At 55.3% G+C, this 27773-nt stretch overlaps 2 protein-coding genes across 5 annotated transcripts; both read left to right on the top strand.

Moving 5' to 3' along the window:
* The first annotated feature begins 688 nt into the window (after window positions 1–688).
* On the top strand, window positions 689–23449 carry SETD1A (SET domain containing 1A, histone lysine methyltransferase). Its single transcript, XM_082671609.1, has 19 exons — window positions 689–791; window positions 1357–1521; window positions 1737–1832; window positions 3811–4081; window positions 5600–5721; window positions 5954–6183; window positions 6467–7316; window positions 7470–8255; window positions 8778–8954; window positions 9089–9176; window positions 9889–10046; window positions 10203–10290; window positions 12447–12782; window positions 18762–19796; window positions 20223–20395; window positions 20488–20598; window positions 20780–20899; window positions 22448–22585; window positions 22668–23449. The coding sequence occupies exons 2-19, from the start codon at window positions 1372–1374 to the stop codon at window positions 22839–22841; spliced, it is 5103 nt and encodes a 1700-aa protein (XP_082527735.1). The 5' UTR covers window positions 689–791; window positions 1357–1371; the 3' UTR covers window positions 22842–23449.
* Window positions 23450–24034: 585 nt separating this feature from the next.
* HSD3B7 (hydroxy-delta-5-steroid dehydrogenase, 3 beta- and steroid delta-isomerase 7) lies at window positions 24035–27730 on the top strand. 4 transcript variants are annotated; one of them, XM_082671172.1, is made up of 7 exons: window positions 24035–24137; window positions 24507–24678; window positions 24889–25044; window positions 25343–25451; window positions 25529–25628; window positions 25981–26143; window positions 26673–27730. In XM_082671172.1, the coding sequence occupies exons 2-7, from the start codon at window positions 24513–24515 to the stop codon at window positions 27086–27088; spliced, it is 1110 nt and encodes a 369-aa protein (XP_082527298.1). In that variant the 5' UTR covers window positions 24035–24137; window positions 24507–24512; the 3' UTR covers window positions 27089–27730. The 4 variants fall into 4 exon arrangements, with proteins under 4 accessions (XP_082527298.1, XP_082527301.1, XP_082527299.1 ...); XM_082671175.1 differs by having other exon boundaries at window positions 24039–24137; window positions 24511–24678; window positions 25583–25628; XM_082671173.1 differs by having other exon boundaries at window positions 24039–24137; window positions 24511–24678.
* The last annotated feature ends 43 nt before the right edge of the window (window positions 27731–27773 follow it).

Genomic DNA, 27773 nt, shown 5'->3' with positions numbered 1-27773 from the left:
TCGGCTGAAAATCCTCATCGGACTCTGTAGCCATTTCTCCCAGGTCAGAACTGAGCAGTCCTCTGAGTTGTGCTAGTAAGGAAGATCCAGGAAAAGTGGCCCACTCTGCCAACAGGGCTTGGCTAACCCGGCATTATTTTCTTGACTCCACCAAGGCGGTTAAAGGGAGGCAACAGCTGAGGCCAGGACTTGTGGCAAATCTGCAGCCTCTCAGACCTTTGGCCGCGTGAGGAAGCGGCGGGTTAGAGGAGCAAAGGAGCGCGCATCCTGTCTACTGATTCGCCCCGCCCGCCTGACGAATCTGCGCCTGTTCAACTCGCCACTCAAATCTCCCCAGCTCTGGCTAGCCTCCTCCCCTCCGCCCCGCCCCCTTATCCTCAGGGATTAGTCGCTGCTTTCGTCGCCGCCGATTCGTCAAGGACCCCAGGCCAGAGCAGCTGGATAGCCGTGGTGAAACCCACTCTCCGGGGGATGCGGCCAATCTCCAGGCTCCCTGGGCCGCAACTCTTGAGCCTTACAGCGCGCCGGCCGAGGCGAAGCCGCTATCTTCGGCCCCGTGGGTCTCCCGGCGGCGCCCGTGGCGAAAGTGCGAATACAGAAGCTGTGCCCGCTGGGCCTCGCGCAGGTGGCGGTGGTGTTTGGTGCGCGCGCCGGGGAGGTGGTGGTGGGGGGGCGCCGCCACCGCCACCGCTGCGGGGCCGGGTCTCGCGCTGTCGCCGCCGCCGCCACCGCCTCGCGCCGCTGAGGTGCCGCGCGGGGTGGGGGGAGGGGGAGCCGCTCGCCACGAGCGGGTGAGTGGGGCCGCGCCGCGCGTGCGCGGAGGTGGGGGGGCAGAACGCGCCGGGGCGGGAGGAGAGAGCAGCGGCGCGCGTTCCCCCCACCCCCCGCCCAGATTCGGGGCCGAAGCCGGGTCTCGAGCTCGGTCTCGCGGTGTTTCCAACGCCCCGAAAAGGTGCCACCTCTTGGGCGCGGGGACGCGAGCCGGTGTGTGGGAGCCGGAGCCGGGCTTGGCCTGGGCCGCTGGCCGGTGAGGAGGCGGGAGGGGGCGGGGCCTGCCAGGGGGCGGGGGAGGGGTCTTGTGCCGAGGCCAAGTGGGGCGCGCGCTAGGGAGAGCGGGAAGGTAAGGGGGCGCGAGATGGGCCTGGGGCCTTGAGGAGAGAGTTGGGAGGTGGAGAGAGAATGGGGTGTTGTGGTGAAAGAAGGTACTTGGGAGAAAATCTAGGGGAGCCTCGGGTCATGGTGAGGTGTGGAAACTGGGGTGATGGGGATACCTGGAGTCGGGGCTAGTCTGTGAGGGGCAGCAAGGGAGGCAGGCCTAAGTCCTGAGCCCCCTTGCGTATTCCTCTTTCCTGACAGTGTAAATGAGCAAAGATGGATCAGGAAGGTGGGGGAGATGGGCAGAAGGCCCCGAGCTTCCAGTGGAGGAACTACAAGCTCATCGTCGATCCTGCCTTGGACCCTGCCCTGCGCAGGCCTTCTCAAAAGGTGTACCGATACGATGGAATCCACTTCAGTGTCAACGTGAGTGCCCCAGGCTTTTCCTTACCATCTAGGGAACTCAAGCCCCATTCTCTGTTACCTCTGTTCAGCACCTAGAACTCCCATACCCATAGCTTGCCTTCTTTAAAGTGGGCAGCCAACACCCAGCTCTTTTGCATATGGGTCTCCAAATGGGCTCTAGAGCTCAACACTGATTTCACCTTGAGTTGTCTTTCTGTTTCTGCTTTTCTTCCTAGGACTCAAAGTATATACCAGTGGAAGACCTCCAAGACCCCCGTTGCCACGTCAGGTCCAAAAACAGAGACTTTTCCCTCCCAGTCCCTAAGTTTAAGGTACGTGTCTGCTAGTCCCCTGGTGTGGTGGCCCTTGGAGGTGTGGAGGATCCATTCTGGTAGTCCAGTCTTAGTGTAGTGTAATAAAAGGGGGTTTTCCAATGAAAGGATCACAGCCAGATCTAATAATCTCTGAGACTGTGAGATTGAGTTGTTCTGGACAGGAAGTGTGCTTATTTTCTAGAAAGATATAGGTGAGGTGTCTCAAGCAGGGGTGTTAACTTTTTGAAGGATGAAGACAGGTCTAGCTGCTGCACCTATCACTGTGTACTTCTAGACAGCACATAGCAAAACAGTGCCCTGTGTGTCGCCCCAGTTTCTCAGTTAAGCGGAGTGACAACACCAGGGACTCCACCCCTGGAGTCCTCTGTTCCTCGCCCCTCCTCCGTCTCATTTCCTCAGAGGATTCCCACGTCCCTGTCCAGGCAGGAGACTCATCAGGACTTGGAGCACTGGTCCTAGGAAACTGGTGGTTCTTATTCTCCTTCGCTAATTCTTTCTTCTTCTTTTTTAAATAAGTCACTTGTGGGATTCTCTCATCCTTCTTTTTTCACTTTGTACACTTGTCCTGGACAATCTCTTTTCCACCCACAACTTTGACTATTACTGAAATGTTGATGACTTCCAAACCTCTGATCTGAGCCAAGATCAGTCTCTTGAACCCCAGACTTACACGCTTGCTGGAGGGACAGCTCCATCTGGAGGCCCCATAGAAACCTCAAGCTCAAGAGATGTAAAACAATGATCTTCACCCCTTTAGTCCTACTCTTCTTTATATTTTCCTTTTATTGATGAATGGCAACACTATCTACTCAGCTGCGCAAGCTAGAAACCTGGGAGTCGTCCTATGATTCTTCTGTCCTTAATGTGTCACCAAGTTGTGCTGACTCTTTTTTGTAAACACGTCTCTTTTTACCTTAATTTTTCTATCTCTGTTGCCACTCCTTTAATACAGACTTGTATTTATTTCCCCTGGCTTCCTCGCCTCCGTTCTCCTCTCCATTTTATTGCTGTCATTTGTCTCTGGTTTTACTGTTCTTTTATTTTTATTTATTTATTTATGTATTTTGCGGTATGCGGGCCTCTCACTGTTGTGGCCTCTCCCGTTGTGGAGCACAGGCTCCAGACGCGCAGGCTCAGCGGCCACGGCTCACGGGCCCAGCCGCTGTGCGGCATGTGGGGTCTTCCCGGACCGGGGCATGAACCCGTGTCCCCTGCATCGGCACGCGGACTCTCAACCACTGCGCCACCAGGGAAGACCTGTTCTTTTATTTTACTTTTGCTGCCAAGTCCACGTTTTTTGTGCATTGGTGTGTATGATCACTCATCTGACCAAGCCTCATCTCCTGCATGCCTGTGTTCTGTCCTGCCACGCACTTTGCAGTTTCTAGGCAATGCCATGTTATTTTATAGTTTTCTGCCCTATAGGTCCTGTCGTTTTGGTGAACTCTGGTTTATCTGAAAAGCCCAGTTTGAATGACACCATCTTTATGAATTCTTTCCTGCCTCCAATCTGAACAAAGGTTTCCTTCTCTGGGCTCCCAAACACCCTGTCTCCACCTTTGCTGACACTTGTTTTGTCATGTTGCGATTGTGTGTGTCTGTCTTGTCTACTCTTCTGAATAGGAATCTCTTTTTTTCACATTTTTGTATTCCTAGTGACCAGTCCTTGGTAATGACTTAGTAAGAGCTGAACTGGTGAATTATTTCCATATAACTAGTTCTTTCCATGGAGGTTTAGTTTTCAGTTTGTGCGTTTCTTTTCCTGGTTCTTGTCATTCTGTGGTGAGAAGAATTCAGGGAAGAGAGGGGTCAAGACTGATGTATCCCTTGTTGGGACCCCCTTCCGCATTCCCTTGCCTCGTAGTTTCCCAGTTTTATCTCTCTTGGCCTCATGGATCTCGCTAAAATTTCCCAAAGGGCAAAGGAGCAGTGGTCAGTATTGAGACCCTGGACGTAACTACTGTCCTTTCCACAGCTGGATGAATTCTACATCGGACAGATCCCACTGAAAGAAGTGACTTTTGCAAGACTGAATGACAACGTGCGGGAGACCTTCCTGAAGGACATGTGCCGAAAGTATGGTGAGGTGGAAGAGGTAGAGATCCTTCTTCACCCCCGTACTCGCAAGCACCTGGGCCTAGCCCGTGTGCTCTTCACCAGCACTCGGGGAGCCAAGGAAACAGTCAAAAACCTCCACCTTACCTCCGTCATGGGCAACATCATCCATGCCCAGCTCGACATCAAAGGTGAGTTCTCCATCGCCTGCTGCCCACGGTTGGGCTCTGGCAGAGATGGTACACGCAAATGCCTATTGGGGCCAGGCAGGTGATCAGGTTCATGATTTCTCATCTGAAACCTTTGGGCCAGGTGTGTTTCTGATATCAGAATTTTACAGAGAGTTTATGGTACAGATACGGGTTTTGTTCTGTTTTGTTCTTTTAACATTTATTTACTTATTTACTTATTTATTTTGGCTGCTGCCGGGTCTTAGTTACAGCACGTGGGATCTTCCTTGCAGCATGCGGGATCTTTAGTTGCGGCATGGCGGGCTCTTAGTTGCAGCATGCGGGATCTAGTTCCCTGACCACGGATCGAACCCGGGCCCCCTGCACTGGGAGCGTGGAATCTTAACCACTGGACCACCAAAGAAGTCCCCAGATACGGTTTTTTGTGTATTGTCTTTGGCAGGGTTGGGGCAGCACCCTTTAGTCTAGTGTATGACTGTATTTACAAGAAAACTTATGAAGAGTCACACTAGGTAGGATGAATAAGAACTATAGTAAATAGCCTGATACCAGGTTTTGACGCCAAATTCTAAAAACACGAGGTATTGAAATTTTGGATTGAGAATTAGGGACCTGTATAGGTGAGTGAAGCAGTCTTGGCTTCTGTGCTAAGGAGCAGTAGGGAGGGGTGGGGACTGTGGCATACTGTCTAGTGGCATCGGAAGGAGGCAGCTGTTAGTTGGCATTAGCCAATTTGTAAGTGGGAATGAGGACTAACATAGATAGTTTTTCTTAAAGCCAGAAATCTAGGTTCTTGTGTGAAATCTCCTGGGTTTTAAACGTTGCATTCCTCCCTTGCCCTTGCCAATAGTTTCAGTGATTGTGTGGGGCAAATAAAACACAACGGTGGGCTTCCCTGGTGGCGCAGTGGTTGAGAGTCCGCCTGCCAATGCAGGGGACGCGGGTTCGTGCCCCGGTCCGGGAAGATCCCACATGCCACGGAGCGGCTGCGCCTGTGAGCCATGGCCGCTGAGCCTGCACGTCCGGAGCCTGTGCTCCGCGACGGGAGAGGCCACAGCGGTGAGAGGCCCGCGTACCGCAAAAAAAAAAAAAAAAAAAAAACACAACGGTGGGCTGCCTTCAGGCTGCCATTTTGCAACTTCAGTTTATAAGATGAAGAGGATGGTGGGATGTAGCATCAGACGACTGGGTTTGAATTCTAGTTTTGCCACTTTGTGCAGGTTAGTTTTCTTTAAGCCTATAAATTAAAATAGGGGTTCGGATGCTTCTTTCTCCTGGTGATCATCCAACATAGTAACGCACGTTAGAAGTATTTTTGTAAACCGTGGAACGTCACCCGATACGTTGTCTGTAGTAGTTATTAGGTAGAGATGAGGTAGAAGAACTGAAAGCCCCAAACCCAAGACTCCAAGAAATCTTAGGAAGCTTGAGGCCCGAGAAAGAAGTGTGGGGACGCGAAATCAGAAAGGAGTTGTTTCCTCCATCTGACTCTGTTGGTTCCCATTTTCCTCCCTCCAGGACAACAACGAATGAAGTACTATGAACTGATAGTCAATGGCTCCTACACCCCTCAGACGGTGCCTACTGGGGGCAAGGCCCTCAGTGAGAAGTTCCAAGGCTCTGGTGCAGCCACTGAGACGGTGAGAAGCTTGTGGTTGCTTTAGCCCTAGCCACATGGGCCCGGTGCTTAGATGCCAGAAGCAGCCTTTGGGAGGTTCTGGACTTCACTGTTAAGTATAGGAAGAGCCAAGGAAAAGAGGCCTAGCTTTTTTCAAAAAGCAGGGAATTGGGGTTCTTGGTTTGGTGAAGGGCATATGGTCAAATGGTGCTTGATCTCTTTTCCTTTCTCCCTGCTCCACTCTCTCCCGCCAGACTGAATCCCGCCGCCGCTCCTCCTCCGACACAGCTGCCTTCCCAGCAGGCACTGCTGTGGTGGGCACTCCTGGCAATGGCACCCCCTGCTCCCAGGACACGAGCTTCTCCAGCAGCCGACAAGACACCCCATCTTCCTTCGGCCAGTTCACCCCACAGTCCTCCCAAGGAACCCCCTACACGTCTCGGGGCAGCACCCCCTACTCTCAGGATTCTGCCTACTCCAGCAGGTACAGCGGAAACACCCTCTGGGACCCCCAGATTCTGGGAGCTGCCACTGGGAAGAAGAAACCTAGAGTCTCTAAGAGGGGGTTGGGAGTAATTTGTCTTAGTTTCTCTGGATCCAGCCAACAAATCCCTGTCCTCAGGGAATTTACTCTCTAGCTAGGAACTTAGTAGCGTGTAGATCTTCCTTTGCGGGCAGCGTAGAGGGGTTTTGGGTACTGACAGCGGGGCAGCGGGGTTGGGGCATGCGGAGCGGAACCCAGCTAACCCTCTGCACGCTTTCTCCAGCAACACTTCAGCCTCTTTCAAGCCCCGGCGGTCAGAGAACAGCTACCAAGATTCCTTCTCCCGCCGCCATTTCTCTGCGTCTTCAGCCCCCACGACCACCTCTGCAGCCGTCTCCGCCACCACTGCGGCCACCGCCGCATCCTCCTCCTCTTCCTCCTCGTTGGCCTCGTCCTCTTCATCATCTTCTTCTTCCTCATCCTCTCATTTTCGTGGTTCTGACTCAAACTACCCAGCATATTATGAAAGCTGGAATCGCTACCAACGCCATGCTTCCTACCCACCCCGCCGGGCAACTCGGGAGGAGCCCCCTGGGGCACCTTTTGCTGAAAATACAGCTGAGCGCTTCCCACCTTCCTACACCTCCTACTTGCCCCCTGAGCCCAACCGGCCTGCTGACCAGGACTACCGGCCCCCTGCCTCAGAAGCTCCACCCCCAGAGCCTCCAGAACCTGGTGGAGGCGGGGGTGGTGGGGGGCCCAGCCCTGAGAGGGAAGAAGCTCGGACCTCCCCCCGCCCAGCCTCACCTGCCCGTTCCGGCTCTCCGGCCCCAGAGACGACCAATGAGAGTGTGCCCTTCGCTCAGCACAGCAGCCTGGATTCCCGCATTGAGATGTTGTTGAAGGAGCAGCGTTCCAAGTTTTCTTTCCTGGCTTCTGACACCGAGGAAGAGGAAGAGAACAGCACCACGGGCCCTGGGGCTAGGGACACAGGGAGCGAGGTTCCTTCTGGGTCAGGTCACGGGCCCTGCACGCCCCCTCCAGCCCCGGCGAATTTTGAGGATGTGGCACCTACAGGGAGTGGGGAACCAGGAGCTACCCGGGAGTCACCCAAAGCCAACGGACAGAACCAGGTGAGGTTGGGTTGGGGTCAGCCAGGGGAAGTCCCTGGGATCCAGGAGGCAGAGTTGGGAGAAGGAAGGGAACTAGGCAAGAGAACAGAGATTTGAGGAAAAGCCCAAGGAACAGGCAGTAGCTTTCTGTGACCGTCCTCTGCACCCCTACAGGCTTCTCCATGCTCTTCTGGAGAGGACATGGAAATCTCCGACGATGACAGGGGCGGCTCACCCCCTCCGGCCCCAACACCCCCCCAGCAACCTCCCCCTCCTCCCCCTCCTCCTCCCCCTCCCCCTCCGTACATGGCTTCCCTTCCGCTTGCTTACCCTCCCCACCAGCCTGCCTATCTCCTCCCACCCCGACCTGATGGGCCACCGCCCCCCGAGTACCCCCCACCTCCTCCGCCACCCCCCCACATCTATGACTTTGTGAACTCCTTAGAACTCATGGATCGACTTGGGGCTCAGTGGGGAGGGATGCCCATGTCCTTCCAGATGCAGACCCAGATGTTAACTCGGCTCCACCAACTGCGGCAGGGCAAAGGATTGACCACTGCCTCAGCTGGTCCCCCTGGTGGGGCTTTTGGGGAGGCCTTCCTCCCATTCCCGCCCCCACAAGAGGCAGCCTATGGCCTACCATATGCTCTGTACACACAAGGGCAAGAAGGCCGAGGGGCATACTCCCGGGAGGCCTACCAGCTGCCTTTGCCCATGGCAGCCGAGCCCCTGCCCTCCTCCTCAGTCTCAGGAGAAGAGGCCCGGCTGCCTCCCAGGGAGGACGCAGAGCTGGCAGAGGGCAAGGCCCTGCCATCGGCAGGCACCGTGGGCCGTGTGCTGGCCACCCTAGTCCAAGAGATGAAGAGCATCATGCAGCGAGACCTCAACCGCAAGATGGTGGAGAATGTGGCCTTTGGAGCCTTTGACCAGTGGTGGGAGAGCAAGGAAGAGAAGGCCAAGGTGAGGGCCAGTGCCTGGGACTGGGGAGACCTGGGGCTCCACTGGAGGGAATAGACCTCCGGCTTCTTCAGGCTACACAGCTCAGAATAGGGAAGAGAGGTGATTGGGGCAAGTGGAGAGAGAGACTGTGGGCACTCGGTGGCATGCACAGCTGGGCCCAGGGGAGTTGGGGGGCACACAGAACAGTAGAAGAAGCAGGAGTCTGAGAGTCAGAAGAGCTTTCTCTTGGATCCACTGCTTCCTTGTGGTGGACGAAGCTCTTAAATCTCTCTGGGCATCAATCTGCAGGGTCTCCATTTGTAGCGTGGGAATAATAGTAGCAGCTTCATAAGATTGATGGACTGAATGAGCGGACTTTCGAGAAAATGCCTGTACAGGGGCTGGTGCGAGGGAGGTGTGGCATAGATGTGTGTCAGATGGAGAAGTGAGTAGATGCATTTCTGTATTCCCGGGGCCTGGGAGTAGTTCTGAGGCAGGAGGGAGCGCCTGGGTTCTGGAGCTTGGTCCCCCTACTGCCTGCAGCCATTCCAGAATGCAGCTAAACAGCAAGCCAAGGAGGAGGATAAAGAGAAGACAAAGCTCAAAGAGCCAGGCCTGCTGTCCCTGGTAGACTGGGCCAAGAGTGGGGGTACCACCGGCATCGAAGCCTTCGCCTTTGGGTCAGGACTGCGAGGAGCCCTGCGGCTGCCTTCTTTCAAGGTACCGAGGATTGTGATCTTGCCTAGTTGCGTGGGGAGAGGGGGTTAAGGGGGGCTTCCTTTCCTTGGAGTAAGGGTGCTTGGGAACCGTGAGTGTTTGGGTTTTAAAGGGCACCATCTCTTTTCATCTCCCAGGTAAAGCGAAAAGAGCCTTCGGAAATTTCAGAGGCCAGTGAGGAAAAGAGGCCCCGGCCTTCTACTCCAGCCGAGGAAGATGAAGATGGTGAGTGGGAGGTCAGGTGAAGCAGAAAGGAGGAAAAAGGCTGCTTCGATTCTGATAGGAAAGGAGGAGGCAGGGATGAAGGGGTGAAGGTGTCTTGAGGGCAAGGAGCCAAGTGAAGATTTGGAACAGGTTAGAGTAAAGCAGTTCTTTGAGATGTGAGAAGCTTCAGGTAGGGTTATCCCTGGATTTTAGCTGTGGTTTTTATTTCTGGTATGCTGACGTAAGTTTTCTGTGTTTCACTTCTTCCCCATAAGAGAGGAATAATCATGAGGTTAAAACAGGTTTTCTACCCAAGGTTACTATCTAATGCTTAAGCACTCTTAGACCCTTCCTACCAGTTTGTCTAAGTCTGAGCTATAGGTTGACGGCTTCTGTGGCGGAAAACTTCCTTATTGAGTGTGATCTGCTTCCCTGGAGACCCGTTGGCCTTAGTACTATTTTCTTGGACCAGACATAACAAAATCACCTCCCTCTTCCACCCATCGCAGAACAAGATGAAAGATAAAATGGGTGCAATGTGTTTAAAACCGTATAAAATGTGAAGTAAAATGGGCAGTTTTTATGTTTCTCGCTGAGCTTCAACTTCTTGTCTGTAAAATGAGGTCTGTGTTGTGGGACTGTGAGAAAGGTCAGTGATGGTGTGTGCAGAGCTCCTTTCACAGGATAGGGCAACTCTTGCTGATGGTAAACTGCACTACTCATTTGGGCCTAGACGCTGAGCGAGAGAAGGAGGTTGGAGAGCCAGGACGTCCGGGGACCAAGCCCCCAAAACGAGATGAAGAGCGAAGCAAGACCCAGGGCAAGCACCGCAAGTCCTTTGCTCTGGACAGCGAGGGGGAGGAGGCATCCCAGGAGTCCTCCTCAGAGAAGGTGAGGAGCTGAGGCACCCGGTCCCTGCCAGGAGCCTACGTCCTGAGTTCCTGCCGCCATAGCCAGCTTCTCTCTGGGCTGGAGCCCTGGTAGCTGTGCTTCCTGGAGGACCAGTTGTCCTTCTTCTGTTAATTCCCCTTTGTCCCTTTCCTTAAGGATGAGGAGGACGAGGAGGAAGATGAGGATGATGAAGAGCGTGAAGAAGCCATGGATGCTGCAAAGAAGGAGACAGAGGCATCAGACGGTAAGCATGCACAGAGTACAGTCAAATTTTGGGGAAGGAGGGACTCAGCCACCTGTCCAGCCCTTTCCGAGCCCATGTAACCTGCCTGCTGGATTGATTGGCCATCTTTGCCTTCCCCCAAAACAACTGCCTTTTAGCCCCATCCTTTGGAACCTTTGGCCCACTGTAAACAATACCCAGAACACTCCCTCCTGCTTACCTCTGAAACATGCTGTCCCCTGAAGACAACCCAGTACAGCCCATTTATTTTCTCAAGATAAGGGGGCTGCATTCTCCTGCTGCCCCACTGTGCCTTTCCCCCTTTGGGCACTGCTCTTCCATTAAGGCCCGGCCACCGACCTGTGCCTCCTTCTTCCCCTTGCTGCAGCTGCTGGCACCAGACACAGCTCTGTTCTTCAGTTGAACACCTGTCTGTTCCTCCAGATTTATTGAGGCTTGAGTACATGGTTCAGTCTCTCTTTTATTCCTTTGCTCGGAAATAGATATCGAGCCCCTCCCGTGTGCCAGGCACCGTTCTAGGTTTTAGGGAAATATCAACGACCAAGACACATGTGGTCCCTGCCTTATTGGAGCTTGTGATTGGTTAAGAGGGGGAGGCGGGGACTTGACATACAAGTGGACAAATAGTAGCACCTCAAGTAGAGATACTTGCTTGAAGAAGATGAACTAGCGTAACGCGGTAGGGAGTGACAGGGTCAGGGAACAGGGGAAAGGTGGACTGTTTTACATCTGATGGTGAAGGGATGCCTCCGAGAGGTGCCATTTCAGCAGAGGCCAGAATTATGAGAACGGTGATCTGAGAGCCTCTTGCTCAGGAAAGCAGAGGGCGAGGTCATCTGCTGAGAGTGAGGGGTGCAGACCCTACACATCCACTTGGTCACCAATTCCTGTCCGTTTTACCGCTTCAGTGTTTCTTGAATTTGTCACCTCCCTTGTTCCTGCTCTCTTGCCTTTCTCACTCAGAGTCTGCAGCAGTTTTTTTTGTTTGTTTGTTTAATTTATTTATTTATTTATTTTTGTCTGTGTTGGGTCTTTGTTGCTGCGCGCGGGCTTTCTCTGGTTGTGGTGAGCGGGCTTCTCATGTGGTGGCTTCTCTTGTTGCAGAGCATGGGCTCTAGGCGTGCGGGCTTTAGTAGTTGTGGCACGTGGGCTCCAGTAGTTGTGGCACGTGGGCTCCAGTAGTTGTGGCACGTGGGCTCCAGTAGTTGTGGCTTGTGGGCTCTAGAACACAGGCTTAGTAGTTGTGGCGCACGGGCTTAGTTGCTCCATGGCATGTGGGATCTTCCTGGACCAGGGCTCGAACCGGTGCCCCCTGCATTGGCAGGCGGATTCTCAACCACTGTACCACCTGGGAAGCCTCTGCAGCAGTTTTGACTGTTTTCCCCATTTCTGTTTCCATCCCTCTCATTTCAATCCATTTTCTAGCCTGCTGATGGAATCTTTCCTAAAATGCACACCTGACCCTTTACTCTCCCCCATTAAGTCTCTTCCTGGCTCCGTGTCTTCCACAGGTGACTTCTCAGCCTGATGCTTTAGGTCATTTGTGATCTAGCTCCTGTTTATCTGTTCAGCTTCATCCTGCCATTCTCCAGACCCCTATTCGATTATGTTCCTCCAAGACTCTGAAATTCTTAATTTCTTAGAGCCCTTCCAATGTATTACCACTCCCAGAGGCATAGACCATATAACGTTTTCTAAGCTTATTTTACCCTGGAATCCTTTTACAGAGTCTGTTGTCCAGGCAGTGTCTATAAGACCCACTTTGGGAAAAGCTTTGGTGGTTAGGGCAGGCTGCTTGCCAGTCTCCAAGGGCACCATCTTCTCTTACCTTTGACATCCCCACTCAGCCCCCGCGTCTGCTGGGCGGACTCCTTGTCCTTCTTGACTTCAGCATCTCCTTCACAGGGATGCCTTCCCTGACTTGATCAACCAGGCAGAATCCAGGGCTTCCCTTTGCCTGTTCCACTAGCCCTTCATACTGAAGTTTATCACACTGTGGACAGATTGGGTGCTTCTCCAACTCCTTGAGAGTAGGAATCCCCAGCACCTAGCACAGAGCCTAACACATCCCTAGTAGTGAGTCAGTGAATGAACCCACGGCTTGACCAAGTGAGGGGTCTTCTCACCTCGCCTGATTCCCCCTTCTGGATTTCCAGGCGAGGACGACGAAAGCGATTCGTCCTCCAAATGTTCTCTGTATGCTGACTCAGATGGTGAGAATGATAGCACATCGGACTCTGAGAGCAGCAGCTCATCCAGCTCCTCATCTTCTTCATCTTCATCTTCTTCCTCATCGTCCTCATCATCATCTGAGTCCTCCTCTGAAGAAGAAGAGGAAGAGGAGCAGCCAGCAGTCATACCCTCAGCATCATCACCCCCCAGAGATGTCCCCGTGCCCCTGCCAGCACCTGCGGAGGAGCCTGAGCCAGAAAGAGTTGCAGACTCCCCAGTCACACCTCTCCCCGAACAGAAGTCTCCAGCAAGACCTGCAGGTAGGTGGTATGGAACTGTTGTTGTAGTCTTTGTGTATGTGTGTGTCTGTCTTCATGGGAACAGTGTGGTTGACGTTTATTAATTGTATGCAAGTGTGTGACTTTGTTGGAAAACATACAAAATTGGATGGAAGTCACTATCTCCTGTCACTCCTCCCTTGGAGACATTTATGTCCTAACACACTCAAACTGCACTGCCATAAACAGTTTTCAGAGTTAGACCAGGGTGTTTGGCTGATAAAGTAAAACAGAATGATCTTTTCCAAATAAGTTAGAGAGAATTCCCAACTTAGTAAATTTCTCCTACCAGTTTTTCTTAAGCCTCTTCCTTAATGTGTAGTATATACCTGATTAAATGGTCAAATTGGATAGATAATAACTATTAACATAAACTCAGAACTTAATTCTGTCTTTGCTTTCCTTTGTGGATTTGTACATTCAATTGTTATTTTATATCACACGCGTAATGTATCTTGCTGAGTGAACTGTTCCTTCAGGCAATAGATACTTATTTACTGAATCCTTACAGTGGGTGCAAGGGATGTGATGGTATGCACAATAGGCACTGTTTTCACTGTCATGATGCTTACGGTCTATAGGGAGAGACAGTTTAATCTTTACTTAAGAAAATCTGTGACTACAAACTGTAAGAGCCATGAAAGAAAAGTACAGGGTACTCTGAGAACCTGAGCATGTCTGTGAGGAAGTCTTCTCCGCGGAAGCACCATTGGGCTGAAATCAAGCCAAAGCAGGCGGGAGGGTGTGATTAGCATGTGCAAAGGCCCCAAGGCAGAGTAAGTGGCATGTTGGGAGACAAAAAAGAAAGCTCATCTTCTGGAGAGCTGAGAGTGAGGGGGAGCTGGGGTGGCCTAAACTGGAGAGATTAGCAAGGGCTGGATCACGCAAAATGAACAGGCCACACTAGGAATTTGGGCTTTATCTTGAGGGCAGTGGAATGCCATCAGAGGACTGACGTGGTTGTATTTGTGTTTTGAAAAGATGCAGTGCAGAGAAAACTTGGAGAGGGGCCAGAGTTTGTGCAGGGAGATTAAGAGGCTCTTGCAGGAAGTAAGGCAAGCAATGGTGGTAACTTGGAGTAGGTTGCTCTTATGGTGGAATTAACTCAGTTTTCAAGTTATCCTTCAAAGATGCATGTGGCCTTCCAGAGATCTCTCTCGAACATTATTGAGAATCCATGGTCTGAGATAGGCAGTGAGCACAGGAGGACCTCCTAGCACTGAGGCGTTCTCTTCTGGCCCAGAACCTATGAGAGAAGGAGTCGAGGTTCTGATTAATCCTAAGACGCCTCTCAGTCTCTTCGAAGTCAATCGGTGGCAGAAGAGGGGACAGCAATCTCAGTACTCTTTCATTTTCAGGGTAGGAAGAAAAAGTGGGATGTGATCAGATTTGCATTTCAGAAAGATCATTCTCACAGGAGGGGGAGGGATGTGGAAGAGGTAAGGAGGGAGGTGGGGCAGCTAATGAGACGGTTTGAAAGGATGCAGGTAAGCGAAGGGCCTGAACCAAAGCCAGGGTGGTTACAGTGAGGTGCGGGGAGTGGAAGTGGGGATGAGGGTTTCAGAGAAATTTAGGACATAGAACCACTTGGTTAAACTACTTCGAGAACCAGAATTTGGAAGAAGGCTGATGCATTTAATTGGGGTTGAGTTTCGTGTCCCTCTGGGACCTCCAAGTAGAGACAGTCAGTGGGCTGTTGGATCAATACATCTGAAGCTCTACACCTGAAACTACCACAACACTGTTAATCAACTATATTCCAATATAAAAAGTTAAAAAAAAAAGATTGAAGCTCTAGAAAACAGTAGGCTGGAAATGCGATAGGTATTTGAAAGTATGGGTGTGAGTACACTTGTGTATACCTTGGAAGGATGTATGGAATGAGAGAAGGGGGCCAGAGCCTTAATTGTCTTACAAGAGATAGGGGGGCGGAGTGGAGCCAGAGGAGGCTGGAAAGGAGTGATCAGAGAGGTGGAAGGAAACCAGGGAGCTCGGGTTTTCAAAAGGAGGGAGTGGCCTGTATTGGAAGGCCGCAAAAGGAAAAGCATCTGTTGGATTTGTCAGTTAAGAGGTCACTGGTGACCTTATCAATTTCAGTAGCATGGCTCAAGTTAGGGGGTGTTAAGGAGTGAGGGCAGGTGATAGATAACCAGTCTTTTGGAAGGGTAAGCTACTCTTGCGAAAGAAGACAGTTGAGGGGTGGTACTTAATGATATTAGTTAACGTTAATTGAGTAGATCCCATGTGCGGGATCCCATGTGCCAGCCCTAGCATGTTGCAAAGTTGCAAATTTCACTTTCTCATTTACTCCTCACAACATCTCTGCTACTCCCATTTTACAGATGAGGAATTTGAGGCTTAGTGAGTTGTTCAAGGTTACCCAACTGGAATTGGAGAGACAGCAAGAAAATGCAGGGTTGGTGGAGGGTTACCTTTTCAAAGTACGTGAGACTGGAGTGTGTTCATACACTGAAGGGACGAGGGAGCTGGTGGATGGGTCAGGAGAGAGAGGAATCCTTGCTGGAGCAGCGCACCTGGGGGGGATGGACCCTCTAGGTCAGATGCATATCTCTCCGTAAATGGGGAAGCAGGGAGTTGTGGGGTTTCAGCCGAAGGCCTCCTTTTCCTCTCTTCAGTCGGAAGGCAGGACATTTCTGAGCATGAGGGGGCATGAGTGGAGTAGAAGCCTGGAGTATGAGGAGGGTGGGGAGTGAGGATGAAAGCTGACTAGGATCGCCAGCAACTCAGAAGCCCTGCTGAGGCTGGGGGTTGGGGTGAAGGAGGAGAGAAGGCAGGTGGTTGGGTGGATTCCGGGTTAGGGGTCTACAGGGTGGAAGTGGTGGAAGGCTGCAGAAAGTAGCTTGAAAGGAGAGGACGAAGCAAGGGCCGCTGTGGTCTGGGCACGACCCAGAATGAAGTTAATTTAGGGGGAGGGTGGTGGGCTAGAGGGCGGGGCGATAGAGGATGGGAAATTGAACAGGTACAGTGGGGTGAACTGAAAGGACCTGGGGAACTGTGGTCAGAGTGTCACCGTCCAACGTGGAGGGGGTGACAAGGTCGGGTGTGTGACTGGTGGAGGGTAGCTGAGGATGAGTGAATGTGAGAATCTGGCAAACAGGTGGGCTATCAGAGTCCCTTAGGTAGGTGGCAGAGGTGGGAGAGGAGAGGAAAATTAAGGCCGGTCCCTTGGCTTTTAGAGAATGGTAGGGAAAACCGAGCTACCAAGGACACAACTGGATAGAGGCCTGTGTGGCCCAATGGCAGGAGCCTAGGAGAGGGCTTGTCTGGTAGATCCCAGGGACAGGGGCCTGGACACCTTTAGGACTTGCTCTTCTGTCTTCCCCTCTGATTCATCCCTCTCTCCTGCAAATGGTCTTCCTTCTCCATTCCATCAGAGGATATCTGCCCCCACAGACAGACTCCCTCCTGTCTTTTTTTTTTTAAGATTTATTTCTATTTATTTATTTATTTTGGCTGCACCGGGTCTTAGTTGTGGCACTTGGGATCTTCACTGCAGCATGCGGGATCTTTTACTTGTGGCATGCGGTCTTAGTTGTGGCATGAGGGCTTCTTAGTTGCAGCATGTGGACTCTTAGTTGCAGCATGCGTGTGGGATCTAGTTCCCCGACCAGGGTTCGAACCCGGGCCCCCTGCATTGGGAGTGTGGAGTCTTACCCACTGGACCACCAGGAAGTCCCACCCCCTTCTATCTTAGAACCTTATCCTTAGGGAAGTTTCTGGTTGGGCTGGCTTGGGTCATTTAGCCATCAGTTAATGATGGCCGGGGCACAGGGAGGGAGTGGGGTAGGTCATGCCGTAGAAACAGTGGCTTCTGGGAGTTGTGTAGACTGGGCAGGTAACCTGAAAGTTGCCTCCCTAAATGATGAAAGGCCCTGCCAGCTTTCCTTCAGGACGGGGAGCAAAAGGGAAGTCTGTGGGAAGAAGCTGAGTCGGGGGTGGCGGGTGGAATTTGTTCTCAAGGCCCAGGCTTCCAGAGGGCCCAGTGCGCTAGGTTGGGAGGATGGATCAGAGGAGAGGTCCGCCCCAAAGCGCTGGAGAGGAGAGGATGTGAGAGGACTCCTAGGACCTGGGGGACCGGGGACCAGCACCTGGGACCTCACTAGCTTCAGAGCGTGGGTTTCTCCTGGCTGAGAGCCCAGGGGTGTCCAGACCCTCGGGAGACAGGAGGCTGAGGGTGTGTCGGTTGAGGCAGTGGACACATGTTGATCACTGCCTACTCAGGCCAGGCCTGGTGCTGGCTGCCCTTAGCTCTGTGGGTGGTAGGGCCAGACCTGTAGCCGCTGAGTCCCAGGCTAGGAGGTCCAAAGCAGCGAGGGGCAGTGGGTAAGACCCCGAACTCAACCCAGGCTGCCCTGGGATGCAGGTCTTGTTCTGTCACTTGCTAGCTGGGTGACTTTGGGCAGGTTATCAGCCTCTCTCTGTCTTGACTTCCGTATCTGTAAGAAGGCATTAATAATAGTACTTACCTCATAGCATCGTTATGAGAATTAAGTGAGTACTTACTGTATGTGAAAGGCTTGGATTGGTGCTTGGCACAAAATTCTAGCTGTTAATCTGCTGCAGCCAATTTGAAGATGGCAGTTGAGAACCACCAGCCTTCTGGTTCTGAGAGGAAGATGTTACCAATGTCTGAGGAAACTGGAGAAGGCTTTACAAAGGTGGTGTCATTGAGCTGGGTCCAAAATCTGCGTGTGGACTTTCTGGATGGGCGAAAGGAGAGAGGCATTCCGAACAAAGGGAACCATGTGAGCAAAGGGCCGGGGGCCTGAAAGGCCATGTCTGCTTGACTGGCTAAAACCTAGGATGAGAGGGCAAGGCTGTGGACCGGTCATGGGGATGGGTCAGGTCTGCAGGACAGGGCTGGGCCCTGGGGAAAGGGCTATGCATGCCTTGAGCAATGTTCAGACCCCAGCACTCAGCAGCAGGCCTGGGGGTGTCCACAGAGGGAGGATTTGCTCCCCGTCCCTGTTAGCTGGGGAGAGACAGCACTGCCTGCTCCTCATCCTTGGGACCTCAGCTTCACCCTCAGCTTCTTTTTATTTATTTATTTATCTATGGCTGTGTTGGGTCTTCGTTGCTGCTCGCAGGCTTTCTCTAGTTGCGCTGAGCAGAGGCTACTCTTCGTTGTGGTGCGAGGGCTTCTCATTGCGGTGGCTTCTCTTATTGCAGAGCACGGGCTCTAGGTGCACAGGCTTCACCACTTGCGTCACGCGGGCTCAGTAGTTGTGGCTCGCAGGCTCAGTAGTTGTGGCTCATGAGCTCTAGAGTGCAGGCTCAGTCTTTGTGGCACACGGGCTTAGTTGCTCCGCAGCATGTGAGATCTTGCTGGACCAGGGATTGAACCCATGACCCCTGCATTGGCAGGCGGATTCTTATCCACTGCGTCACCAGGGAAGTCCCACCCTCAGCTTCTTGAGGGGAGACTTCCTGACCCCTTTCTCACTTGGGCAGGTCCACAGTGCAATTTTATAAAATAGTTTAATGAAAAGATTCAGTTTCTTACGTTGTATCTTTTTCACCTCACTGAACAAAGAATATTGTTTGTAGTCAAAATAATGGATGCTTTAATTCAGGTCTGGACAACTGCATCCTGGTTATAAAATGCAGCTGACAAAAGGTTGTCTGATCTCTGTGTCTAGTTGTTGGATGTGGTTCTGTCACCGCCAGGCTTGGTAAAAAGACTAGAGTCCAAGCGTGTGTTTCCTTTGAGCCCCTACCCCCGCCCTTCAGAGATCGGCTGCACATGTGTTTCATGTGATTGTCTCCATCGGACTAGAAGTTCTGTGAGGGCAGGAGTGTCTGTAGGGAGCTGAGGAGTGAGGGCAGCTGGGGTGTGGACTCCCCAGGGAGGCTGGCCAGGTTCTTGCCGGTAGCGAATCTGTGATGACGTTCGGCCGAGAAGCTGACCCTCTCCTTTTCCCCGTGTGCTTCCCTCCCCAGGTTTCACGGAGGAACCGCCCCCCAGTGTGCCCCAGCCAACCCCAGAGCCACCGGCTGGACCCCCGGCCCCTGCCCCCCGCCCCGACGAGCGCCCCTCCTCTCCCATCCCCCTCCTGCCCCCACCTAAGAAACGCCGGAAAACCGTCTCCTTCTCTGCGGTGGAGGAGGTGCCGGCCCCAGAGCCTCCCCCCGCTGCCCCACCGCAGGTCAAGTCTCCCGGCCCCGCCTCCCGCAAAGTCCCCCGGGCCGTGGAGCGGACCATTCGCAACCTGCCCCTGGACCACGCGTCTCTGGTCAAGAGCTGGCCCGAGGAGGTGTCCCGAGGAGGCCGGAGCCGGGCTGGAGGCCGATGCCGCTCCACCGAGGAAGAGGAGGCTGAGCCAGGGACAGAAGTGGACCTGGCCGTGCTGGCCGACCTGGCTCTGACCCCAGCCCGACGCGGGCTGCCCGCCCTGCCCACTGGCGACGACTCAGAGGCCACAGAGACATTGGACGAGGTGGACCGCCCGGGCCCCCTGCTCAGCCACATCCTCCTGGAGCACAACTACGCCCTGGCTGTCAAGCCGCCACCCTCCACGCCGGCCCCTCGGCCCCTGGAGCCAGTTCCTGCCCCTGCAGCCCTCTTCAGCTCCCCGGCAGACGAGGTCCTGGAGGCCCCTGAGGTGGTGGTGGCTGAGGCAGAGGAGCCAAAGCAGCAGCAGCAGCAGCAAGAGGATGGGGAGGAGGAGGAGGAAGAGGAGTCGGAGTCATCGGAGAGCAGCAGCAGCAGCAGCAGCGACGGCGAGGGGGCCACCCGGCGGCGCAGCCTCCGCTCCCACACCCGGCGCCGGCGGCCGCCCCCGCCGCCCCCGCCCCCGCCCCCCCCCACCTACGAGCCCCGCAGCGAGTTTGAGCAGATGACCATCCTGTATGACATTTGGAACTCGGGCCTGGACTTGGAGGACATGGGCTACCTGCGGCTCACATACGAGCGGCTGCTGCAGCAGACTAGTGGGGCTGATTGGCTTAACGACACCCACTGGGTCCATCACACCAATATCCTGAGCCCCAGAGGCTGGCCTTCTCAGGACAGGGAGGCAGGCCCGGGGGGGCGGGAGGGCTTCCCTGCGGTCGCTCAGCCAGGCACTGTCCTGCTGAGATCGTTCCTAGGGTCTGCATTGGCCTCCTTCCCTGGCCAGTTCTCTGCCATGTTCAGCTTGGGTATTTATTTCTCCCCTGGCTACCAAGCCACCATTGCTCTCTGTTTCGTGCCTCTTTTCTGCCTCCCAGAGATTTTGTGGCAGGAAAGGTGGGGTCTAAGACTTATTTCTCTCCATCTCTCTGTCCTCACACTGAGTATGCTCAGGACCTCCAGCTAAGGTCAGTCGCCCTTTCCTTGGGCTGGGACTGCGGGGGAGAGAGGAGCGGAGCCCCAGGGATCTGGCTGGTGAGGACCCCGTTCTCTTCCTTAACACCCTGCACTCACCAACCTGAGCACTCCGAAACGCAAGCGGCGGCCCCAGGACGGGCCCCGCGAGCACCAGACAGGCTCGGCCCGCAGCGAGGGCTACTACCCCATCAGCAAGAAGGAGAAGGACAGGTACCTGGACGTGTGCCCCGTCTCGGCCCGGCAACTGGAAGGAGCGGACACTCAGGTGAGGCTCTGCCCTGGTACCTGCCCACTGGCGGCATCTTCTTCCCATTAGTTCTCCTGTCACTTACCTCCTCCCTGCCCTGCACCTCACAGGGGACTAACCGTGTGCTTTCGGAGCGCCGTTCTGAGCAGCGGCGGCTCCTGAGCGCCATCGGCACCTCTGCCATCATGGACAGTGACCTGCTGAAGTTAAACCAGCTCAAGGTGAGGAGTGGGGACTGAGGAGGGAAGGGGCGCCACTGGAAGACAGCGTTGTGGAGCCCCCTAGGGGTGGGCCGGCGGCGAGTGGCCAGAACACCCTCCTGCCCCGGAGGTCTGAGGAGAGGCAAGCAGCAGCTAGGTTGAGGGGGACGTCCAGCAGCACAGTCTGCCTTCCGCCCTCTAGTTCCGGAAGAAGAAGCTCCGATTCGGCCGGAGCCGGATCCATGAGTGGGGGCTCTTTGCCATGGAACCCATCGCAGCTGACGAGATGGTCATCGAATACGTGGGTCAGAACATCCGCCAGGTGAGGCCCCACGCCCAGCCCCTGCCTGACCTGACGGCAGCCTGGGATGCCAACATGAGAACCACCCGGCCCTCGGGGTCCCTCCTGGCTCTGAGACTTAGCCAGTGAAACCTGCTTTTCTTTTTTTCCCTTCCTTCCTTCAACAACTAGTAATGGGTACTAGTAAACTAGATGTAAATGATCCAGCAAGAAACATAAGGATGGTGTTGGGTTGATACGAAAGGCGGTGTTCAGGGAGGCAGGGGAGGTGGGAGCACAGTGATGTTTAAACCAGGGGCTGAAGGATGCTGAGCAACTCCCAGGCCCGGGTGAGGGGGAGGGTGCTCTCCACTGTAGGACGGCACATGCAAAGGCCTGGATGCAGGATGGTCTTAGGGCAAGGAGGTCAGTATGGCCACTTGGAAAAACTAGGGCCAGTGGCAGCAACGTGAGGCTGGAGGGGGCCGGTGGAGGCCGGATGCCGCAGAGTTTGGGAGCCACGTTAATGAGTTTGGGCCAATGGTGAGAGGAGAAAAGTTGCTGCGAAGTGTTAAGCAGGAGAGGACTTTGGAAGTTAGTAAGTTCCATCTGACTGCAGCGTGTAGAGAGAACTGGAGGCTGAGACGGCGGGGTGGGGCTGTTGCAGAGATCCCAGCCGAAGGCGGGGGTGGCTTGGACTAGGCAGTGGGTCCAAGGTAGCAGGAGTCTGTGGGTCCAAGGTAGCTGGCAGGACCAGGCAACGAGTTGGTTCTGGGGAATGAGGGCGAGGGCCAAGGCGAGATGGTTTCTCGGTGCTGCCTTTAGCAGCTGGGAGTAGGTAGGGCTGCCAGTGAGATAGGGAGCAAGGAGGAGCGGATGTGTGGTCAAGATGAGCTCTTGTCAGGACATGTGAAGTTGCAGTGACCGGGGGACATCTACCGGGTGTCGCCCAGCAGTTCCACTGAGGTGGATTTGGCTGGAGATGGAAGTTTGGGAGGAGTTCCCGCCACTTAGCTGGCAGTTGAAGCCCTGGAAGAGAGTGAGTTCACCCAAGGGGAGTGTGCAGAGGGTTTATCATCCTGTTTTCTGGGAAACGAGGTCCTCCCTCTACCCAAGAATGTGGGCCCTGGCGTGGACAGCAGCAGCCGTGGGCGCCTGTTTTGGAGAGAGGGTCCTGGGAGAAGGGATGAGTAGGATTCAGTCCGTGAAACGGCCACTGTCATCTCAGGAACCGACCCAGTCCCCACGGGCTGTCCCGTGGGCCAGGCAGACACTCCAGGAGGAGACAGTGACCGCTTCTCCTGCCCAATGGCCAGTGCAGACTTCCCTGGGGTCCTGTGGGTGACTTTGTCATAACGGCAGACAAAGGTATTGGGAGGTGGGGGTCCTGGAAGCAAAGTCAGGAGTCAGCACCTTGGGGTAGCAGGTACCAGAGGGAGAGCTGTGGATCCAGGACAGGCCAGTGAGGCTCCCAGGGTGGCAGCTGGGAGACTGTCCAGACCCCCCATCACAGGGTCTGGTGGGGTCAGGCCTAGCCCGGCAGGAAGCTGAGGGGAAGCCCCCTGACCATCGCACCCTGTCCTCTATTAGATGGTGGCCGACATGCGGGAGAAGCGCTACGTGCAAGAGGGCATTGGCAGCAGCTACCTGTTCCGGGTGGACCACGACACCATCATCGACGCCACCAAGTGTGGCAACCTGGCGAGGTTCATCAACCACTGCTGCACGGTGCGCAGGGGGCCGGACTGGGGGGAGCGGACGGGGCAGGGGCCGAGGGGGCGGCGTGACTCACGCTGACCTCTTCCTGTAGCCCAACTGCTATGCCAAGGTGATCACCATCGAGTCCCAGAAGAAGATCGTGATCTACTCCAAGCAGCCCATCGGCGTGGATGAGGAGATCACCTATGACTACAAGTTCCCGCTGGAGGACAACAAGATCCCTTGTCTGTGTGGCACCGAGAGCTGCCGCGGCTCCCTCAACTGAGGTGGGGCAGGACTGGTGCCCTCACCCCTATTTATTCCCCTTGGTGCCCTGAGCTCCCAGCCCACCCAGCCTTAGTGGGCTCAGCAGGGCCCACATGCCCCATCTCCAGATGTGGGGTTGGGGGGCCCCGAGCCTAGCGAGGGAGCCTCAGTCCCTTGAGGCAACTTCCGCTTCCCTTCTTGCCCCTGCCCACCCAGCCCGATTTTTTTTCTTTGCGGAGAAGAAGCTGTAAATGTTTTGTAGCTGCCAGCAGCTGTTTCCTGTGGAAACCTGGGGTGCCGGCCTGTACAGATCCTGTTCTTGGGGGGGCTGCATAGCCCCCTTGCTCTGTGTTAATGGGGACTTCCCCTCTGTGCCCTGCGTGCACCCCTCCCCAGTTTAGGGGTCTCTAGGGGCAGTGGCCATGTTCTCCCCCTGGAGGGGGGCCCTGCGCCCCCAGTCCTGGGGACTCTGTGCCTGGAACCCTGCCTCGTCTTTTGTTCCTGCCAGACCCTGTGGGTCACCCTCCCACCCTGGTGTCTGGAAGCTCCGGCTTCGCCAGGCCCGGATGGTGGGGGGCGGGCCCTTCCTGTTGGGCTGGACTGTACATATGTTAATAGCGCGAACCCAACGCCACATTTTTATAATTGTGATTAAACTTTATTGTTACAAAAGGGCTTTGTCAGTATCTTTGGGGAACAGCAGGGTGGGATGGGGGTTGAGGACAGAGGGTGGGGCAGGTGAAGACAGGGAAATAGGTGGCCTGACGTTTGGGGTGGGTAGAGGGGCTTTTGGGCAAGATCCCAGACCTGCAGACTCAGCCACCATCACTCTGGGCCAGCAGACAGGCTGCAAGAGCCATCCAGAAATCCCCCGCCAAGGCCAGCCAGAGTGGGGCCAAGGTCAGGCCTCCCTTCCCTTCCCAGAACCACAGCTGCTGCTGGGCTTCTGGCCTCCTGGGAAATCCAGCAAGAGGGAAAGGCTGATATCATGCACCGGGAGTGAGGTCACCCTGCCTGCTCCATTCTGTGGCTGAAAACCCTACTCGGCACCCACCCGGCAGGCTCTGGCTTCCCCACCCCTCTTGCCCAAGTTTTGCTGGAACCAGATGCCAGTGCAGCCCGGAGCGGCCACCAGAGGGTGCCCTGTGGCAAGAGTGTCGGGGGCGGAGAGGTGGAGGCTGGGCTGGTCTCTGTTGCTGGAATGGGCCGGGAGGGAGGAGGAGCAAGCGGAAGGGGACGGTGTGTCGCTGGCCCAGGAGCCTGTAGAAGACGGCCTCCGGTGGCCGGTTTGGGCGGCCTGGGACTGTGGCTGCAGGTAGGCAGTGGTGATGCCAGGGCCCGGGGTCCCTTCCCCCAATCCCAGCTCTCTTCGCCTTCCTCTACTCTGCCTCCCCAGCTCCCTGCGAACCACCCTTCGTTTTCTGTCCCAGAACCTCTCCCTCCACCTCAAACCCTGACCCCTTTCTGCAGGCCAAGCCCTCCCCCTTATCTCAGTAACTGCAGCCGGCAGGGTCAGAGGGCAGGTAGCCTGGCCACTGCACCGACAGCTACAGCCTCCAGAAACAGCTCTGGCCTCTGGGTCACTGCTCCAGGCCACTCAGCCAGAGGCCCCTCCTAGGAGTCACGGGGCTGCTGGTGCTGGGGCAGTGTGTCAACCCAGGCGCGCCAGTGTCTCTTTCCCCAGCCAGGCATGGCAGACTCTGCACAAGCCCAGAAGCTGGTGTACCTGGTCACAGGGGGCTGTGGCTTCTTGGGGGAACATGTGGTCCGCATGCTGCTGCAGCAGGAACCCCAGCTCCGTGAGCTGCGCATCTTTGACCTACACCTGGGTCCCTGGCTGGAGGAGCTGAAGACAGGTGACTGGTGGGGACGGGGTGGGGGCGGGGGAGGGTGTAGACGCCCTTCCTTGTGGAAAAGATGATGCCTGTTATGTTCTCCAGTGTGAATGGATAGGATGAATGAGTCACACTGGGAAAGTGTGGCGCCCAAGGGTGTGGGCCGAACCCAGCAGCTGGCTGACGGCCTCAGCTCTGACATTGCCTCTGGCTGCCCCTACCCACTCTCAGGGCCCGTGCAGGTGACTGCCATCCAGGGGGACGTGACCCAGGCCCACGAGGTGGCAGCAGCTGTGGCCGGAGCCCACGTGGTCATCCACACAGCTGGGCTGGTGGACGTGTTTGGGAAAACCAGTCCTGAGACCATCCATGAGGTCAACGTGCAGGGTGAGATGCTCCCTACCTGTTCTGACAATGTCCTCAATACCCCCTGGCACATGGCCTGATCTTGGTTGCTTGTTTCCTGCCCCCCTCTTTGACCTTGACCTCTGTGATTCTCCTGTGACAATCTGTCCTGTGGACACTTCTGCCCCTGTCATGGCAGGCCGGCCCTCACTGGCCTGCGGCGGTTCTCCCTGGGCCTGGGGAAAGAAGGCACGTGTCCTCATCCAGCTTTGGGATGGGGAGGGGAAAGACGCAGAGGGGGAGGAAGCTTCAGCTTGGATACACTCCCGCCTTCCCCCAGGCACGCGGAATGTGATTGAGGCGTGTGTGCAGACTGGAACACGCTTCCTGGTCTACACAAGCAGCATGGAAGTTGTGGGTCCCAACATCAAAGGCCAGCCCTTTTACAGGTGAGCTGAGCTTCCCCCAATACTTCAAGGGCCCCATCTCCCCTCAGCATTAAGAATCTTCCCTCTCCCCCGACTAGGGGCAATGAGAATACCCCATACGAAGCAGTACACAGACACCCCTATCCTTGCAGCAAGGCCCTAGCTGAGCAGCTCGTCCTGGAAGCCAATGGGAGGAAGGTGAGACTGGAGAAGATGAGATGTAGGAGACGGGGGCGGAAAGGGCTGCCAGGCAGAGGCAGAGCCGGGGCCTGTGGGCTCCTCTTTTTTTTTCCTCTTTTGGCCGCACTGCACGGCATGCGGGATCTTAGTTCCCCCACCAGGGAATCGAACCCCAGCCCCCTGCGGTGGAAGGGCAGAGTCTTAACCACTGGACCACCAGGGCAGCCCCTGGTTTTTTGTTTGTTCATTTCTTACTGTGGGCTCCTTTGCATCCTGCCCTGGATTCCTTCCATCTCCAGCTTGAGGAGATCAGGGCAGAGGGCAAACCACCGGGTCCTAGGTCTTAGCAGTGCCTGCCTTTTGCCCCCAGGTCCTCGGGGGGTTGCCCCTCGTGACATGTGCCCTGCGTCCCACCGGTATCTACGGCGAAGGCCACCAGATCATGAGGGACTTCTACCACCAGGGCCTGCGCCTGGGGGGTCGGCTCTTCCGGGCCATTCCAGCCTCTGTGGAGCATGGCCGGGTCTACGTGGGTGAGGCCCGGGCTAGGCGTTGGGGGAGGCTAAAAAAACAGGGCAGGACCCACATGGTACTGGGGCAAGGGGGTGTTCTATACTCTGGCTAAAAAAGGATGGTCTATACATGGGCCAGAGCAGACTATGATATGTGGGCATCGTCTGCAGGGGCCACAGACAAAACAGTGTCCATGCCAGTTGGGAAGGCTGACATCAATACCGTGTCATAGGCTGAGGAAAGGGTTGCAGTTTTGTGAGCAGCGTCTTCCCGGGAGAGGAGGGGGGAGCATCTACCCAGGACTAACAGAAGAAGGAGTAGCAACCATATAGGCTGGCCTGGGAGAGTAAATTGCTACAGGGCCCTGGAAGAAGCAGCCTTCAGCAGGGCCGTAGTTATGTGGGCAGCATCTACGTGGGCCCAAGGACGGGGTGGCTTGTCCATGCCCTGGCCCAGAATAGAGCAGTATCTACATGGTTGCAAGGGCATTCAAGGACATATCCACCCCCGGTTCTCTCCTCGGCACCCCCTCTCCCCCGCTACCCACAGGTAACGTGGCCTGGATGCACGTGCTGGTGGCCCGGGAGCTCCAGCACCGAGCTGCACTCATGGGTGGCCAGGTGTACTTCTGCTATGACAACTCACCCTACAAGAGCTATGAGGACTTCAACATGGAGTTCCTGGGCCCCTGTGGACTCCGGCTGGTGGGCACCCGCCCACTGTTGCCCTACTGGCTGCTGCTGTTTCTGGCTGCCCTCAATGTCCTGCTGCAGTGGCTGCTGCGGCCGCTGCTGCTCTATGCGCCCCTGCTCAACCCCTACACGCTGGCTATGGCCAACACCACCTTCACCGTCAGCACCGACAAGGCTCGGCGCCATTTTGGCTATGAGCCCCTGTTCTCCTGGGAGGAGAGCAGGACCCGCACCATCCGCTGGGTGCAGGCCGTGGATGGCTCAACCCAGTGATGGTGGAGCTGGGCCTGGAGGCCAGCATGGCACAGCCATCCAGGTCCAGAGCCCTCAGACCCTGGTGGGGAGGGAGGGCTACATTCTAGAGCCGGAGGAGGAGGGGTCTGGTGCCAGACTGGCTGTCCTAGAGCTCTCCACATTGTAATTCATGAGCCTTGAGCCTGTGTCCTAATACCCCTCAGTTCTAGGGCAGGGTTTTGGAGCAAGTGTGTCTTCACTCTCAACCCAGGCCTGATGGCTGGTTGGCGAGGGTCTGACTCCCCTGACGTTCTCCACGGTCCCATCCCATTTCTGGCTTTTCAAGCAGGAAGTGGGTAGAAGTTCCACAGGGCCTCGTGCTGGACCTCGGATATCCAGGTGTGATCCTCAGACCCGGGTTCAGAGTGAAGATGCTTTCTGGCTCCTCCCACCACCTTTGTCCCTCCTTGGGGTTCATAGTCCCATTATTTTAAAACATTTATTACCCTTGGACATTTATCTTTTTTTATTCTCTTCAACGAAGGCTGAGGAAATCTGTGTATTTTCACCTCTTGCCACCCTCTACCCAAATCAGTTCCTGCAGCACTGTTTGATCTCTGCCTGAGGATGCCCCAGTAATGCTGTACCAGTCCAAGCCCTGGATTAAAGCTCCTTCTCCGAGCCTGTGTCCATCCACCTGTCCAGCTCCCACACCCGCCTCCCA

The sequence above is a fragment of the Grampus griseus genome, assembly GCF_964374135.1.
Source record: "Grampus griseus genome assembly, chromosome: 14".
Taxonomy (NCBI): domain Eukaryota; kingdom Metazoa; phylum Chordata; class Mammalia; order Artiodactyla; family Delphinidae; genus Grampus; species Grampus griseus.
This window is presented reverse-complemented; position numbering and strand designations above follow the sequence as displayed.

What these genes read in the sequence shown, in the direction of transcription:
- SETD1A (XM_082671609.1), top strand. Translation starts at nt 1,372, where the DNA reads ATGGATCAGGAAGGTGGGGGAGATGGGCAGAAGGCCCCGAGCTTCCAG. An exon ending in GGAGACAGAGGCATCAGACG is followed by an intron (nt 10,291 to 12,446) that starts GTAAGCATGCAC and finishes CTGGATTTCCAG; the next exon opens with GCGAGGACGACGAAAGCGAT. An exon ending in TGGAAGGAGCGGACACTCAG is followed by an intron (nt 20,396 to 20,487) that starts GTGAGGCTCTGC and finishes TGCACCTCACAG; the next exon opens with GGGACTAACCGTGTGCTTTC.
- HSD3B7 (XM_082671172.1), top strand. Translation starts at nt 24,513, where the DNA reads ATGGCAGACTCTGCACAAGCCCAGAAGCTGGTGTACCTGGTCACAGGG. An exon ending in AAAGGCCAGCCCTTTTACAG is followed by an intron (nt 25,452 to 25,528) that starts GTGAGCTGAGCT and finishes TCCCCCGACTAG; the next exon opens with GGGCAATGAGAATACCCCAT. An exon ending in GCATGGCCGGGTCTACGTGG is followed by an intron (nt 26,144 to 26,672) that starts GTGAGGCCCGGG and finishes CGCTACCCACAG; the next exon opens with GTAACGTGGCCTGGATGCAC.